The following is a 19,185-nucleotide window of genomic DNA, read 5'->3' as shown; positions in this document are numbered from 1 at the left end:
AAGTTTCCCGCATACTTGCAAATCTTTGGGAGAGCTGACTGATTATGATGTCCAGAGTTGCATTAAATACCTGCACTTTGAAGTATCTCTCTGCATCGGTTAAGCGCTCATCTTCCGATAGATCGTCAAAGTGACGCTTCACTCTCCGTGCTCTAACATTCTAAAGTTCAAAAAAAAAAGGAGGCAGGGCGGGGGTAGCGACGGGCCCCGGGAGGTCACGGGCCCTGGTGCGACTGCACTTGCTGCACCTACTATAGTTACGCCACTGCTCAGAGACAAAATCAGTGTTGATTGACATGTCTTTAAGAAACGTTCAGTGACCTGATCAGAAGTAGCCTGTGCCTATTGGGTAGGCTACAGTTTAACATGTAGTGTGAACACTATTCACACAACACAACTTTATTGGTTGGTTAAACAAACTAACTAGCACAATGCCACAATCTGTAAGTAACCTAGGCTGCAGGATAACACTTTCACAACACAACACACCCACCACGCCCTCCACAACACACCCACCCCCCTCTCCCCCAACATTATAAATCAATTGCACCATATTGCTATGTAGCATAGTAATGTTATACACCATTTGAAAGCTTGGACACTTGGGAATCCATATATGACAACCTTTTTCATGTACAATCTGTATAGTGCTTTACATTGTCAGATTAATCTTACTATGTCTCAATTAAATTGTAGCCTATCAAATTGCCCTCCTCCCCCTCCGGTGCTTCCCTACCTTCTAGCTGCAGTGTGTATCCTTATCAATAAGATAGATGCAGCAAATTGGGTATTGAAATAGTCACAGGAATCCATATTTTTATCCATTGTTTTATCCAATATTTGTTGTGCAGACGTATAATCCATCTTATCCACACCCATTGAACCAACAAAGAAAATGCAAAGACATTTCTGTAATTATTCCATAGTGTCATCATTCCATCAGAACCTCTGACAAAAAATCCAAATAGTCCACAAACCACACAGTAAGGCTTTTATTGTCAGTATGCAATTTGGGTAACCAAAAGTCCTATGGGGAGTTTCCATTGGGCATTTTACAAAACACATGAGCATATCTTAGCAAATAATGGTCTAAATGACTCATTTTTCATTTTTCACTCATTTTCGATTTTACAAATTAGTCTAGTCTACCCTATTTTATATAATGTTAGTCTGAAATAGTGTGTGTCTCAAGCAAGTTTCACCTGGTTTGGTTCAACAAATATTCAAACTTATCATCTTTATTCTAATACTATGCCTACTATGTCTTCATGTCCAATAGGCCTGAAATCTTCAGAAATGTCTGAACTTCAGGCACAGAGAAAAAAGAAAGAAAGAAAACTCATGTAGATTGCTTAGGAGGAGAGGAGGGCCATGCTGAAGCATGCTGCCAAACAGTTCAACGGGCCCCTCACACTTAAGAAGAAATAGGAGAAGAAGACACTTTTTTTATATTCACTTATTTTTATCATACATGTGATATTTTTGGCCACAACACATTTTTTAGTGATTTTATAGTTTGTTTTCTTTGTAAATCTCTGGTTTTGGGCCATTTCATACTCCGTGGAAGCTATGCACTATTGTCACTTCGCGTGCCCTTCTCACCTTTTTCACCCCTGACCAGTTTGCATGCCTGTTTCTAAAGGACATAGATGTAGAGAAAGAAGCAGGGTAATGGAGGTCGGGGGTCTGGATGCTGTATGGGCCATTTTGGACAAGTAGGCCTAGGCTACGGTAGGAAGAAATTGCGCTTCCACGCTGTATCTAGTTGATCATTGATTACTGGGTGTGGGTGGTCATCATTGCAATATATAGCATACTTTAGCGCCGAGGCTATTAGCCCCTTGTTGGACTGTTTTGTTGGTTCCCCCCTCCTGTTTTCCCGGTCTGTGTGCGCGCTTGTGTGTGTGTGTGTGTGTGTGCGCGTGAGTGTTTGTGTCTCCCGCTCCCTCTCTGTGTCATATTATGTGTCAGTTCAGATGTGTTTTGATTGGGGGAAGGTGTCCGGGGGGGAATAGGGGTTCAGATAGGTATTCAGATGTGTCAATCAGAAATTACTAATCCTTCCACGCTGTATCTAGTTGATTATTGATTACTGGGTGGTCATCATTGCAATATATAGCATACTATAGCCTATATGTTTTTATTTCGGCCTATGCGTGTTTGTGGAGTTTTTGTCGATAATTTTATAATGGATAATTGCTGGGGTTTTTTTTTTTACATTTTACACCCATGCAGTGCAGTGTGTTGCAAGTTCTGAAGTTAATAAACATTGCCCTGGTGTACACACAGCGTTGTTTATTTTCTTTTAGTCAGAGCTAGGTTTTTTGTTGTTGGTCCATAACCTCAAATCCCCGTTTTGAGTCGCCGGATCCACCCCGCCTTTGCGCTCCGGTACCTCCCACTTTACAAATTAATCACTGCCAAGGACCACTTGGAGAAAGCTCCACAAAGACTTGAAGGCAGCCGTTCTGGAAGTAACTAAAGATCAGGATTCACAAGAGGGACCCCTGGAATCTGTTTAGAACAATGAGCCAAAATCACACCCGATACTGCGACTAATACTTTTTGTCATACAGGAAATGTCTTGAAGCTGTCATTACAAACAAAGGCTTTTCCACAAAGTATTGCAGAAATTTCAGTAGGCACGTTAAATACTTTTTTCCTGTGTCCTTCCACTTTATTACACATAACTCTTATGTTTGGATTTTTTATATGTGTGTTAATATAATGTGTGGTGAAAATTTCGAATAGACTCACTGGAAGTTTAGGCAAATTACTGAAAAAAATGTAAGTGTTCAATACTTATTTCCACCATATATTTATTTTACCTGAATATTTTAACTTCCAAATGAAATGTCATAATGAATGTCAGGCGAAATTTAAAGTTTGACTGACTGGATTTTGTATACAAAACATAGTGAAAACTGTCTAAGGTCACTCTCACTCTCCCTTGCTAAAGAGCTAAATGGTTTAGTCCGTAGCCTAGTCTATCTTTTGTTTATTTAGTTGAGTCTTTCTCCAAGAAAGCCAAGTCAGGGGGATATTCCATCAACCTCGCTAAAGGCCAAACCTGGCTTATTTCGATAAGTCTCGCTAATTTTAGTGAGAATTCCGTTCCATTAAGGAGGTTAACGTGAATCCCAGCTTGGTAACCATGGGAATTTATGCCACAGAACTAACCTGCTCCGTAGCAGGTTAACTTTCAAGCTAAATTAAGCTGTGTTGCAAAAAAACCAATCAGTCGGAAAACGAGTCCAAAAAGATGGTTCCGTCAACCTGTGCTCTCGTCACCTGTAGCCTACAACTTCAAAAATAGAAGTAGGCCTATAGAAATGTTTTTTCCGACAGTGCACCAAGCATGGATTTACACATTCACTAGCTCCAAAGAATGTATGAAGATTATACAATTAAAAATGTTTTAACTTCACATGCGTGTGGTTTTAGGAATCGTGCTACTCTGCGTCACTTACGTTCGGTGGTGGTGTAACGTGCAGCGAGACTGCATAGGAAAGGAATTACATTCCTGCGTGTTCGCAGGTTCGCTTCCCAAACAAAGTATTAAGGCTACATTGTTTATCACCTTGATAATGGCATTTTTAGTTATAATCTTTGATGAAAGACATATGTCTACTGCTGATAAAGGGTCATGCACATTTGGTAGGCTGTTCAGTGACAGCTTTGCCAGTGGGCTATATTATATCTGATGCAAGCCAAAGGATAATTATTCTGTAGCATAGGCAGCTAATAATTAAAACTGCTTCATGTGTCGACGATTGTTCATGAATGTCAAATCAACTGTGTGCTACACAGATTAAATACTAGGCATAAATTGAATTGAAAGCCATTGCAGCCATTTCAGATAATTTTATTTCAAACACTTTTATAGGCTACTTATGGGAGACAATAGGCTATTATGTTGATACTAATTTATTTTATGACCACCTACACCTAGACAATAATTTGGAGTGAACTCTTGTAATATAAGAACGTAGGCTATAGATAGTTTTGAATATATGCCAAAGTTGTTTTTGAACTATTTATTCATTCACTCGTTTTTGTTTAAGCATAGACTGTATAGACCTATGTGTTCAAGAGTGAAGCCAATCAAACTCGCAATTGATTTCAAAACCATTAACATTGTTGTTTTAAATGTATGCTTTCATTATTCTCCCATTTCTACAGTAGCCTAGGTAATCTATGTTTTCTCTCAATGTTAAATTTGATGACTTTCAATGAAAATCCTGTAGATGGCGCTTGCCAAATCGAACAAAAATCGTCTAGTATTGTCTTAATTTTACGACATATATCCTCTTTTCGTCAATCTACTGTTTTGGTCTACTGTTCTACCTCGTGCACGAGCAGAGATGAAGCTGACTTAAACCTCGCTTGAATAAACGAGACCAAGATGCCGCTAACTTGAGTTAATGGAACGGCTTCAGCCCCAAGTGAAAGTCTACGCTAGTTCAAGCCAGGCTATTTCTGTTAAGCGCCGCCTTCATTAGCGAGGTTGATGGAATATCCCCCAGGTTACCAAAAACAAAGGCCAAAACAAGAAAAAGAGAGACATCAAAATGAGGGGAAACAACTGCTAACTAGAAAAGCATTTCCTGAAGGAAATATAGTGCATGAAAATGCACAAATATGATGTAAAATATCATACAGAGTAAAAACAAACTATATTGGTTGCTAGGTAGATAAGGTTTACATATAGTTGGAATGACTGAACAGTTAAATAGGTGGATAGTTTTAATGGTTAAATTATTTAGGTAGATAGTTGACAATAACTGACAGTTGGAATGGCTCTAATGTTTGCTAGCAGTTATGCTAACTATGTTAACAAAGATAATAAGGCTAACCAAGTTACTTAACTTAGTTAATTTAGCTAATGTTTTCTATTTACTAATAGTTTTGTCAAAAATGATAACTATGCTAACCACGTGACTTAGCTAACTTAGCTTATAATTTTTCATAGTTATGCTAACTAGCATGCTAACAATGCTAAAATGCTAACTATGTTAACCATGTGACTTAGCTAACCTAGCTAATCATTTTTAGCAGTTATGCTAACTATGCTAACTATCATGCTAACAATGTTAATATGCTAACCATGCTAACCATGTGACTTAGCTAACCTAGCTAATCATGTTTAGTAGTTATGCTAACTATGCTAACTAGCATGCTATCAATGCTAATATGCTAACCATGTGACTTAGCTAACTTAGCTAATCATTTTTAAAAGTTTTGTTAAAAATGTTAACAATGCTAACATGCTAACTTAGCTAATCATTTTTAACAGTTTTGCTAAAAATGCTAAAAATGTTAGCAATGCTAACCATGCTAACTAGCTACAGTGGGTAACAGTCACAATGGCTGAACAGTTAAAAAGTTCAGTAGTTTAAATGGTTAAATTGTTTAACAGTGAAATATTGTAGTGAGGACTTTTATTTTGAAACAGTTTTTTGGTAGAGGAAGCAGTTGAACAGGATGTGTAGTCTTAATAGGGCCAGTTTGTATGCTTAAAGCCTGAGACTGGCAGTTGATCCAGGTGGCCGGAACACCTGCCATAGGATTCTAATTGCTTAACGGCTCTATTGTGATGTCATCAGCCAATGTTAAGTCTATGGGGAAATTTTGAGTAGTTTTTAATTAATAGTTTAAAAAGTATAAAAGTTACAAAGATGAAAAATACATTGCCCGGGTGTCCTAAGTAAGATCTACGTGACAAAGTTTGAATGAAGTTTCTACGTTAAGCGGTTGAAGCTGCATTAATTGCGTTAGAAGAAGAAGAACAAGAAGCCTAGGAAGAACAGTACAGTGCATTTTCATGCACTGTAATAAACGTCTTTCCAAAGAAAGGTGAGCACAAACGTCAAAACACGAAATCCCATGGTGTTTGCTTGAATATCTCCGCAATCATTAGTGCTAAAACGAACTGAGAGACAACCCATTGAAATAGCGGAAAATACACTATAGGTTAGGCTACACATGTAATCTGATGCATCTCGTGATCCAGCTTCATCTCCATCACTTTCTAAAAGACTGCATGGCGCCAGTGTGGTCAAAATTAATCCAAGACAACTGGTGTGAGACTGCAGCTTTATTCACGACGCCGGGAGCATGTTACTCACATGAAATGTCAAAGTAACAAGCCCCCACATCTGTGGGTGAAGCCAACTCTTATACCCTTACCCCACACCCTTGGAAAATCACAAGTTGTCACCCTCCAGTGATCACTTAACCATCTGGTATTTTAACAGAGATAAGAAATGTTTACGACCCCCCATCCTGAGGGTTACCCACAGTTCGGTGACACAGGGGTTAATTTAACTAAACATTCCAACATAGGAGTTTCAGAAAACACAAGGGTCAGAGTAAGGAGATGACAATTAGATTTCACTACATGTATATAAGGTATACTAAACGTTCAATGAGAAATAAAAATTATCCCACATCAGCTTGATTCAGTCCTGTTGTATTAGGGGTTTGCACGGCGTGTCATCAGATCTGGACGTCGCCATATTATACTCCCCTCATTAGAAAGCATTAGGCACTGAAGTAATGGTGCTTTCCGGTTGTCTCATAAATCACCCGCCCGAGTTGGAAAGTGTAAATTACCCAGCTTTCTTGCGGGATTTTGGGCAGGCACGCCCACTTTACCTCGGAGTACTTGAGGGTACCCCGAGGTGGACGTACGACCTTAAAACAAACATGGCTGCACCCATAGTTGAGATGAGATGACATGTATTTTTTTTTTTTTTGCATATGTACTGTGTTGGTCATGTTAATGTTGATGTAATGCTCTTACACACTAGATTACATTGCTGCTTCAATCCGGTCACCAATTCATGCATTGCATGGTCTTTTGTCCAAGTGGTTGTAGTGTAGTGATCATGGCCAGAGACTTTCTAATGAGGAGACACAGCACTCAAAAAATCATCCATAGAAATGCATGGGGTTAGTTTGTAACGGCAATATGGCCGTTGTCTACACATATCCCACCCCTTCCTTGCCAAAACGTCAACATGTGTATTAAGCCAATTATGTGCTGTGTTGTGCAGTCATCGTGCCAATCATGTGTTGTGAACTCGCCGCTAAAACACGGTTGGTGTTGTGAAGCCTTGCGCACGCGCATTTCTGCCGAATAGGATGCCTAATGAGTACCCAAAAAGCGTTGCAATATGGCCGCTGAGTGGAGGGACTTGCCTAAAAGGACTTTGTCATGGCGTAGATATTAAATGTGACCTCAAATCCATCTAAATCAACTTGTTTTTGAATGTTTGACAACTCCTGCAGCTGTGGTGAGCAACGCGAGGTGGGAAAAACCAGAAGGCACACAACACCGGTACTCTTTTCTGTCATCTCCAAATCAGGTTCCACGTGCCCCCTTTCCTGGCCTGTTCCCCCAAACTGTAGCCTCTACTTGTGCAGATTTCTATCGTCACAAGGCAACAAAGGGGCTACATAATCACTGCATGTTATCGCTAATTAAACTGCTCTGACAGGAGGTAATGTTAGCACATCTTAAAATGATGTTGGAAAAATTTGCTGATATCGATACACTGTACAATAGGAATGATGAGTACCGGCACCTTTTTTTCCCCCACTTCAAGCACTGTGTGTGAGTGTGTGTGTGTGTGTGTGTGTGTGTGTGTGTGAAAAAGAGAGGCCTTCTGGATCCACCACCTGGGAACTTTGGCCCCAAGGGGGCTCAATGAAGATTTGGACATTAGACCTTTCCTCTAAAATGGACTGTGAACAGTATTTGCATTGATGACTGAATTTTACATGCTCTATTTATTGTAGATGAATGTATCTTCAGACATCTGTTTGTGTTATTGTACAAAGTTTAAGGTTTTATCTAATGTTTTTATTTGGCCTTAGTCACGCCACAAGCTTGCATGAGCAAGGCACTTAACCCCAAGTTGCTCCGGGGACAATGTGATCCCTTGTAATATAGCTGACATATGTAAGTCACTTTGGTGAAGAAGTGTCTGCTAAATGCAATGTAATAATAATAATAATGCTGTACCTGCAAGGGTTAATGAATCACTGAGCTGACTCCACCCCTCTAGACAGGTGATTTAGATCATGTACCAAGCCTGTGTTTGCAAGTGAATCTGAGGAAGACCGCAAGGTCGAAACGTCATGTGCCAAATGAGAAAATAAACTCAACAAAAGAGTACCAAGGAGTGTGCAAACTTTTTTCCTAAAAAACTTTACCTTTTTTTTGTTCAGCACCTGGGATGTGCACAAAGTCTCCTTCTTCTGTGAGTGATACACGTGTGTTTAACACGGTTGCTACGTTCTAAGGAATCCTCGTGTTCTCCACTCTGATCCGTCTTCATCTCCATCAGGGAATTTCTTCCACGAGGCTCAGGGATCGTCACCCGCAGACCGTTGATCCTTCAGCAGATCAACAACATAGAAGGTGAAACACATACACACACACACACACACACACACAACACATAGGGCCAATCCCAAAGTGAGTCTTGAGGGGTACAGTATTTCACAAAACCTAGATAAGGGATTAAGCTGGGATTTTTAGGTTATCCTGGATGAATTTAGCCTTGACTTGGTTTCACAAAAGAGATGGCACATAAGTTACCATGGGGATTTATTCTCTGCACCTAGCCTGGTCCCGACCAGGCTAACAGCCAAGCTAAGTTAATTCTAATGGTAATTATGTCGTCTTATTGGTTCAGCTAGCTGTCATTCACATCAGACCTCCGTGCTAATTTATAAGGAGCTTTATACCATTTATAAACTATTTGCTAAATGTATTTGCTCGCAAAACAAAACAGATTGTCTGCCTACTACCATATGGTTATTATTTTAATTGTGATAGCCTTATAATTATTAACATAGTCCTAGGTACTCATTGTTGTCTTATTTTATATATAGACGTTTGATGAATAGCCTACTGTAGTTCATTGGAAGTGGAGGGGCAAGTTTTCAAAGGTATTTTCAACTATAATATTAAGGTATATCATACTATGTGCATCTTTGCAGTGGCAAGCGCTTTCTTAATGACGTTGCGTGTCGACATAAGGAAGCACTCACTAGTGGGTGCATACGTATAATTGCATTCGGTTGGTCTACCACGCCTACTCCTGCTGTTTTACAGAAATAGCCATGATTCCCCATTCCAAAAAGGACAACTTTACTTCATTGTTAGTCTATATCAAAAGCGGTTGTTCACTTTGTGTGAATGACGCTATTTTCTGCGTCTTTTTTATTCCAACCGTGGGCACTTTGGAGCAGAAACGAGAACACGCACACATCCTGAATGACTTACACCTGGCTTGACACAGTCGCTCCTACTCATCCTGGATTGGCATTAGTGAAACGAGTTGAGCTAGGATGACCAGACAACGCTATGTCAAACCTCGCTTTATCACTTATCTTGGATGTCTTAAAGGAGAATTCCGGTGTGATATTGACCTAACGTGTGTTGAAACATGATACCGAGTGTGAACGTATGACAGACAGGTCCTTCACGAAGTTTAGCGTTTGCAGCCATCTTGAATTTAGTCACGATAAGTCGAGCGACGAGTAAGAATGAACAGGTATGATAAGGGATCAGATTCCAAAAATAATTCCGTGGAAATGCATGGATTCCAGTTGCTGCTACTGGAAGAAACTGGAATCCATGCATTTCCACAGAATTATTTTTGGAATTTCTCGTCGCTCGACTTATCGTGACTAAATTCAAGATGGCTGCAAACGCTAAACTTCGTGAAGGACCTGTCTGTATAAATCGTCTTGTAAGTAAACTACCAGTGCTTTTTCAAAGTTCTCAATGTCTCGTTTTAAATGTCAGGGCCCTCGGAAGTCTACCAATGAAGTGTGGAGATACATTGAGCCTCGTAAATGGTGTAAAACAGTGATTTATTTGCATGGCTAGGCCGATGCCGGAGCACCACCATTGTTAGCATCGGCTAACTAGCGCCAGATTTTGGAGTGCAGGGGACAAGCCGAAATGGGCTATGAGACATACGTTCACACTCGGTATCATGTTTCAACACACTTTAGGTCAATATCACACCGGAATTCTCCTTTAATTCTGCCTTTGTGAAATACCTCTCTGAGGGCTAAGGACTAAAGACTCACAGGCTTAATTAATCTCAGGTGCTAAGTGAGTGAGTGTGTAAGGCCACATAGGCTCAGATAGGTATGAATGGGTTTGGGACAGCGCTTCACAAGATCACATGTTACCTCGGTGATGTTTCATAACAAAGATGTTGCTGAAACTTACCAGTTTGGGAATTTCAATTTTAAGTTTGTTGCTTTTCACATAGCCCAGGCACAGGAGATGCCTGCCTGATTCCACATTTTTTCAAACTCTTGTTTTACAAGCTGGTTGTGTGTTGTGCAGTTGTTTACCTTTGTAATTGTTGGATTTCCCTATTAGTACGGTGTCTTGTGTAATTCCGCTGGATTTTCTTGTAAAAATTGTTTTTTTTGCATATTTTGCTAGTATAGAGTCTAAGGAACAAGATTTTTTTTGTCTTCAAATTTTCACGATCCATTTTCACACTTAGATGACATCATCATTTATATAATGCATAATTAAGACTGGGACTACTATCACTTGGGGGTCAAATGTGAGAAAACACTGGTAAAGAGGGTATTCTGCCTAATTTTTGGGTGCTGATTCTGAATATCATATTTACTTAGCTGATTTTTTAGTTTTAAACCTGCTAATTAGCATTTGCGGCCTAAAACTGGCCTCCATAGGCAACATAGAACGGGTGAATAGGGTAAAAAATTTAACTCCTTGATATTCTTATGAAACTTTACTAGTTGATTAGTTATGTAGAGACAATATTTTTTTGCATTACAAGTTTTCTGAAAATATATGTTTAAGCATGTAATTTAACAATATCTCATTAATTATGCACTAATTTGCATACATTTCAATTACAGACATCTGAATATTGGATAGTTAACATTGAATGTATACGTTCAGGTTTGCCTTCAGAACTTTTTCTGGATTCAGAGCCTTAAAAGAATGGCTTGTTCAAGCACCAGTCCTAGGTTATGCCGATTTCAGTCGTCCCTTTATCTTAGAGACGGATGCATGCCATGCAGGATTGGGGGCAGTTTTGTCACAGGAGAAGGATGGGTTACAGCGACCAATAGCCTTTGCTAGCCGGGACTTGCGGCCAAGTGAGAGGAACATGTCAAATTATAGTGCCATGAAACTCAAACTCCTTGCAGTCAAGTGGGCAATCACAGAAAAAAATGTCAAGTATCTCCTGGGCAACACGTTCACCGTGTACACTGACAACAATCCCCTCCCATACTTGCAGTCAGCGAAACTGGGCGCTCTGGAACATTGCTGGGTTTCTCAGCTTGCCCTCTTTATTACAACATCAAATATTGTCCTGGGCCAGCTAATTGCAATGCCGATACCCTTTCTAGGCTTCCCACAAGCCCCACTAACACTTTGCGATTTGTGTCACACGGCCTGGACGTCCCCCTGCCGCTTGCCATAGCCAACATGCAAGCCTCAAGTGCACCTATCCAAGACTCTTGGATGACAGAATCTTGTATGGTGGACACCATCCCTGGTCGAACCAAAAGAGACCGGAAAGTCCTGCAAGGGACTGATCCCTGTATTTCCAGATACCTGTGGTTTTGGTGACAGGGACGACCACATACCCGTTAAGACAAGTGGAGTGAACCAAGGGAAGTCCGCAATTGATAAAGCAGTGGTCCCAGATACAGGAAGTGGATGGGACCTTGTACCGAGCGATCCAGTCTCCTCCTTCCAGGGATCCAGTGCTGCAGCTTTTACTGCCAAAGGTGTTGCGAGTCAAAGTGCTCACTAGTCTACACAACAACCACGGCCATCTGGGGGTGGACAGGACCACAGATCTGATATGACAGAGGTGCTACTGGCCCCAGATGTGGCATGAGGTGCAAAAGTGGTGTTCTGAGTGTGAGCACTGTGCTTGCTAAAGCAAGACAACCCAAGCCAGAACCTTCTTGGGAAATATGCTAGCCCCTAAGCCTTTGTAGATAATCTCCATTGACTTTACTCTCTTGGATTGGGCTAGCACAGGACAAGAGAATGTTCTGGTAGTCACAAATGTTTTCTCAAAGTTTACCCAGGCCTTTCCCACCCCTGATCAGAGAGCTTCCACCGTAGCTAAGATTCTAACTGAGAGATGGTTTTATGTGTATGGCGTGCAAAGGAGAATCCACTCTGATCAGGGGAGCAGCTTTGAGGAGGAGCTGTTGAAACACCTGTGTGACACCTATAACAAAGACTAGAACCACCACTTATCATCCAGAGGGGAATGGTCAATGTGAACGTTTCAACAGGACACTTCATGACTTGCTCAGGACCTTACCCCCTGAAAAGAAGCGTAAATGGCCCCAGTTGCTCCCTCAGCTCCTGTTCGCCTATAATACCACCGTGTACCAGTCCACACAGCACTCCCCATACGAGCTGATGTTCGGTCAGAAGCCACAGTTACCAGTCGACCACCTACTTGGATATACTGGAGGTGACCACAGGGTCAGTCCACCGACTGATTGGGTGGTGCAACATCAAGAGTACCTGACTTCTGTCTATGCTAGTGCTAGGAGACACTTAGAAGAGGCTGCGGCATATCGTAGGCATGGTGGTCCTAACACTGTAGTCCTCTTCAAAGTGGTTGTATGCACATCCCACCTCACTGAGGCCAGGTGCAGGACAAAAAAGCTTATCAAGGAAAGAAGAGTAGTTGTCCGCACACTGCCATCATAACACATAACGCAACGTTTCGACCCACCAGGGTCATCATGAAGACCCTGGTGGGTCGAAACGTTGCGTTATGTTTTTAACTCAATAAATGTAGTTCTTCTGGGAGATTGCAGTGTGCGGTCCTGACACTGACTGTACCCATATTACCACCTGGCACTCTAGTCTTTTTCTAGTGGGCAGTGGTAGTGTAGTGGTTAAGGAGCTGGGCTAGCGTGCAGTAGCCTGAAAGTTGTCGGTCGGTTCAATTCCCGGCTTTCACTGTTATGCCCTTGAGCAAGGCACTTAACCCCAAGTTGCTCCGGGGACAATGTGATCTCTTGTAATATAGCTGACATACAGTATGTAAGTGACTTTGGTGTCTGCTAAATATATGTAAACTCTTTTGCAAGAACCATTTTCATGGTCGCCACAAAATCCAGGATACATGGGTGTCTACCAAGTATGAAATTGTGGAGTGTCTTGATGGAATTGGCACACACTATAAGATCAGGCTGTATGGGGAAAAGGGCCCCCTTAAGACGTTCCACTCATAATACTGCCGGACAGCATTCAAACCCCTTCCACCTCCCACAGTCTGTTTCACATGAGTTCTCTGCCAGTGTAGCAGAAGTAAATATTCTCCCCGTCCCCTTCAAGCCTTGGCAGTAGATAGGTATGCTACCAGGATGGTGAACTTTAAAGACAGGTGTGTATGCAGAAAGGCTGACCTGCAGCGCTGGCGCACACGTCCACCTGTGGGTGGTGATCATATACGTAGCTTCCTCTCTGGGAGAACACAGCCGGTCATTTGATATTTTTGCCGCATGGGTGTTTGTGGTTGTTGTTGTTGGAAGAACATGGCTTTATTCTTAATTCTAAGACTTCATTGCTTCTCTCGCACGCCCGGCCTGTTGGCTGTGGATAACCCGTAGCTTTTAAAGAGAGCAAATGCACATGGTTTAGTGTCTGAGCAATGTTTTCCCTTGAGTTTTTTGTTTTTTGTATTAGTTCAGGCTGTGAGAGGGCCATCCGTGGTTTGTCTGTTTGTTTGTACCTTATATTCTTTTGTTTGTTAATTTTGCCTACTGTTACTCAACTACCCATGCCTATGTCACCTGTGTTGCCTGTACTATTATTATTATTATAGATTATTTCCAAGACAAATTTCTCTTAAGGTAGACAATAGAATGACATGGCAGGTCAAGGAAAGCATCAAGAAAAGCAAAGATTAAGAAATCGTTTTTGACATAGGCAACAAGGGTGGAGGTGTTTTTACACTTTTCAGACACTCAAAGTTTGAAAACTATGGATATTGTTTTAGAACCAACAACCTTTCTACATTATCTGGGGGTTTTGTGTGCAAAAAGTGGAATTAATTGTCAAAAAATTAGAAGAAAATGTGAAAATCACTTTTCGGACTAGATATAATCGCTTATTTTAAAACATACAGAAAAAAAACACTAAAGATGGATCGTGAAAATTTGAAGACAAAAAAAATCTTGATCCTTAGACTCTATATTAGCAAAATATGCAAAAAAATAAATTTTTACATGAAAATCCAGCGGGACCCTATTTTCCAAACACAGCGTACTGTACTATATGGTCTCTGCGGTAAACGTCACAGTGCTTTGAACTATAATTCTCTTTGGTAAAGTCTGCACTAATTCAGACTCACAGAAACGGCTCCAGTAGTGTGTACTCAAACCCTCACGCCCTTTGAAATATTACTTTGGGATGGCCCTAAGCCCTTACGAATTTTGCGAGGATGTGCAGCAAAGTCTATGAGTCTGTGAGTCCGGACTTTGGGAATGGGCCAGGCCCATAGACACATTTTTTTTTAGTCATTCCATGTCATATCAGAAAAAATCCAGGAAAATAGTTGCAGCACCGACTCCGATTTTCCATAAAGTTTGTCAACACAATGTTAAGGTTCCAAAACTAAAACCTGTAAAATATTTTTGTGCAATTCTATTGTTTTCATTGTCTTTTTACCCTTGATTGTTTACACTCTCTAAAAGGCCTCATCCTGGATACCATGTTTGGACATTCATATCTTCATCTTAAAAAGTATTATTTCTAGCCTGACCAAACTTTGTAGAATGGAGGACAAACATGTTCTCAGTACAATTCAGTCATTAAAAGTTTGTACCCCAGTCTCATTGGTTTTATAGAAATCCTTAATTTCAGAAAAACATACAAAAAGGTGATATTGAGGGTCTCAACTCCTTTATTGTGACACACCTGCCATCAATCAGTATTTTCTCTAGAAATATATTCCTTTGTTAACATTGTCCCAAAATGTGAAGACTCCAAAACAGAAGGCCATGACAATAATAAGGATAAAACAAGGCATGTTTGTATTTTTGTGTCATTTTCATGCAACTGAAATGGTATGTGGGGTAGCTAGTAGAACCATTCAAATCTATGTAGAAATAGCTAAGCATATGGACATTTAGTGTGTACAGTACCAACATTGTACCAAGTGCCATGCATTCACAGAATAAATGCATGTAGTTACAGGTGTTTTGGGAACACCAAAATAAACATTTACAATAAAAAATAGTTTTTAGCGCCCCTTCAGGTGAAACACAACATAGTATTTTGCTCCTTTTAAAAGGCATTAACTCTGATACTTGAATGGAACTGAATGTCTATATTTTACTTACTAAGGCGAAACCAGTCGTTTTGGTAAAATTTACAAAATTAAGTTAATGTGCTCACATGAACGGCCATTGACTAAGCTTTCCAACGATATGTATATCGAGGGTATTGCAAAAAGTATCGCTAAGATAACCGCATCCAAAGTTGGCATGGTTCTCCTGAAGAGGAGAAAATCACCTTTTTAATAAATTGTAACGTGCGATAGTGTGAGGACACAGCTATTATTAGCCTTACGGTATGTACAATGTGTGTTTATCCGTGAAAATTTGTTCACAATATGAAAGTGTAGACTGTATACTGTCGAATTATGCAAAAAAACGTGAAATTCGACATTTTAACCCGTACGTTTGTTTATCGTGGAATTTCTCAAAATAGCACTGTGCGCAAGACGACTGGTTTCGCCTTGCAGGGTCACTAATTTAATTAAAAAAGAATGAGACATTCCTAATATCTTGAAAATGAAAAGGATGCCAAATGTATCGAATTATATACTAGAAGTTATATTTCAACCATTGACATAGAATAGGCCTTAATAGGGATAGCCTTTTGTTCCATTATTCATTCTTTGGTGATGAAGTTCTCAAAGGCCATCTGAATATCATAATATGCCTTCTTATACAGGGAATATTGATGTCCTGTCGTGATAGTTGCTGGGACTGGCACCCTTTTCCTACAATAACTCAGACTCAGAACAATATTTGGTATACAGGCTGCCTGCACCACTTACCAGTGTTCTTATCAACCACACCTGAGCTGCATCAAATAAGTGCTAAAAGCTGCAGAGGCCATTTTTTTTGCATTCTTCAGCATTTTTGTTTTGCTACAAGCCAAGGTAAGAGTACACGTGTTGGCATTGGTGGCACTGTTAAGCGTCTAGCTGCCAGGGCTTGCCTACAGAGTCCAGATGATGGCCAGATCCTCTCAGCTATTCATCTCTTCAACTAGTGTGTGCGTAGTGTAAAGAATTTTAAGTTCTTCTTCATCCCAAAGGAGTTAATGCTTTATAAAAGTCAAGTTTATTTATATAGTGCATTTCATACACAGAGGTCATTCAATGTGCTTTACAAAAGCAAGCCGTAATAACAAATAAAAGCATAAAAGGGCAATAGTAAAATAATAGTTTAAAAGGTAAAGATCATAGTAATAATAATAATAATAATAATAAAACACACAAGGTAAAATCATTTAAAAATAGAGAATGATTAAAAAGATAAAATAAAAGACACAAGGTACAATCATTTTCAAGGCAGATTCAGAATTTGTAACTCAGTGCAGTTAGCAGAAAGTATCTGAGAACAGTTTGGTCTTAAGTCTAGATTTAAAACTGGCTACAGTTGGGGCCTTTTTAATGTCACCCGAAAGTTGGTTCCAGAGCTGAGCCACATAGCAGCTAAAAGCTGCTTCACCATGTTCTGGATGGTGTGTACTGCTGAAGCATGTCTGAGAGTTATTTAGGTCCTGCTCCATTTAGTGATTTATAAACAAGCAGTAGTGCTTTGAAGTCAATTCTGTGACTTACTGGAAGCTAGTGCAGGGACTTAAGAATTGGAGTAATGTGGTCAGTTCTTTCAGTTTTTGGTCCATAAGGTCCAACCCTAGCTGCTGCATTTTGTCTCACCTGAAGCTGTTTGATAGTCTTTTTACCACCACAGGTCAAGGACGTTGGTGTTGAGGTACAGTTTCCAATGGCAACAAAGAAACTCCTTTCTGGTAGATATGATTTCAGCTGGTTGATAACTATGCCTGTATATCCAACCCAGTGTTCTAGTCTGTGTAATAAAATATTGTGATCAACAGTGTCAAATGATGCACTAAGGTCCAGTAGCACTAGGACTGATGTTTTCCCAGCAAACAAAATAAAGTCCCGGTCTCTACAGGTCCCCGCTGAACTTCCCCTCCTCGACATTGTGTAGGGTTACCTTGACGTCCCACGGACGTTTTTCGGGACGTCTAAAGCACGTCCCCAAGACTTTGAGGGAACATCTAATGGTCACCACAACGTTATGCGTGCAACGTTTATATTTCGGTGATGGTAAAAAAAAAAAAAAACATGAAACGTGACTACCCGTTATTGCATCCTGTAGGCTTCATGAATACTTTGAATGGACATAAGCTGCTAGGAGAGGGATTGTCGTAACATGAGATCGCACTTATGATTTGCCCGACAATTACACAATCAACTTACCGTTTGACTCATGTTCTTGCTTCGACCAGTCATACATGATGATCACGTCCTCCTTATGCATTATAGGGATGTTAAGTACACCTTTATACCGGGCTAGATATGATACTTTCACATCTACGGTGTCTTTTATAATAAACTATTACGATTTTTTAATGGGCATATCCCGTAGCATTATTGTTCAAAACATCATCAGAGTAGGCCTAGGCTAAACTAAGATAACCCTTAGGAAAAAGTATAGGAATCTTATAGTATTTTGGGACAAAATATTATAGGAATCTTATAGGAATACTATAGTAATTTGGGACATACTATAGAAGTACTATAAGACTACTATAGAAATATTATAGCGGCTCTAGGATAATATAGAGGTATTACAGAACATAACATACTTCTACTACACTAAATATGGAATAATTACAAAATAATACAAATCTTTAACTCAGCGGTTAGAACCGTTCTTAACCCTTTAGGCGCCAGAGTTTTTTTTTTTAAACTTTCGATTTTGACATCTTCATTTCAAAAGGCTATATCTTAAAAGTGATAAGAGATAGAGACTTTCTGTAAATTAGAGAAATATTAAGGATGACCCAAAGTTTATGTAGGGATTAAATGTTTATATCTAATTTGCATATTATGACGTCATATGGTGGCGGCCATCGTGGATTATAGAATTTTCATGAAAAGTCGCATGTTTGAATGATAAAATGCACCACTTCTTTCCCCCCAAAATGTCCGTCACCTTCTGTATGCTATATTGCACAATACTGAATGCTCAGGTAAATACTTAGTAGTAAACAAACTATGTAAATCATTACTAATAAATGGCAGAAACAAACCAAATGCATGTAGCGGTAGGCGCCTTTTGCTGTAGAGATTTTCCATTTACTACATACAGTAGGCACTCTGATTCCATGTATGGGGCACATATATATTATTCAGATGACACACAAACACAAGTAGACAAGACCTGTTTAGTTCAAAAGCTCACTTGCCACGAGACAAGACAAGAGACAATGTTAGTATTTGTTTTCTTTTTGTTGTTTTTGTTGATGTTTGTTGAAATGGCTGACAATTTTTTTTTTTATGTAGCAGGCCTTTTGCAGTAGAGATAATGACTATCCATATCCATATCCTATCCATACAGGGCCGGCATTCCCATCATCTTGTGATAGACTATGCATGGCCTAATGGCTCTCCTGCCCCGTGTCACCACCTCTGCTCCTGTTGCGTGCAGCATGGCCAGATCTGCCTCGCGCTCGTGTCGAGTGGAGAGAATTTGCGCAGCTCGGACTAGGCCTACTGTCATTCTCATTGCGACTCCCCACACTGCCTCTACGTTCCCCCCTAACTGTCCTATGAGCACTTCGACCTCGTCTAACATACCCAGTGGCATTAGACAAAGACTCCACCACGTTACTGTCGCCGCGATTGCGGAGAAGCACACGTTCAGAAGACAGAAGCTAGCGCTATGGACATTAGGCTACCTCCAGCCTCGTTCGCCACACCACTAACACCCTGCTAACTTCCCGATGAATACTCCAAACCCGTGAAACATTATTCGCACCAGTGACATTGGGCAAACGATTCAACGTTTGTGCTTGGT

At 40.3% G+C, this 19,185-nt stretch overlaps 1 protein-coding gene across 1 annotated transcript in view; it reads left to right on the top strand.

Annotated features, from left to right (window-relative positions):
- The window catches only part of LOC143125732 (dynamin-2-like), a 131,793-nt gene that overhangs the window by 11,479 nt on the left and 101,129 nt on the right, over positions 1 to 19,185 (top strand). Inside the window, exon 2 of the mRNA XM_076287459.1 lies at positions 8,355 to 8,428. Coding sequence (XP_076143574.1) covers positions 8,355 to 8,428 — 74 coding nt within the window. The remainder of the gene's footprint in view (positions 1 to 8,354; positions 8,429 to 19,185) is intronic.

This window comes from Alosa pseudoharengus, unplaced genomic scaffold (assembly GCF_046254945.1).
Source record: "Alosa pseudoharengus isolate Yale_2024_CS ecotype anadromous, Long Island Sound unplaced genomic scaffold, YU_APseudo_1.1 YU_APseudo_1.1_scf_1, whole genome shotgun sequence".
Lineage (NCBI taxonomy): Eukaryota > Metazoa > Chordata > Actinopteri > Clupeiformes > Clupeidae > Alosa > Alosa pseudoharengus.
The sequence above is the reverse complement of the archived record's forward strand: the minus strand, read 5'-3'. Positions and strand labels throughout refer to the sequence as shown.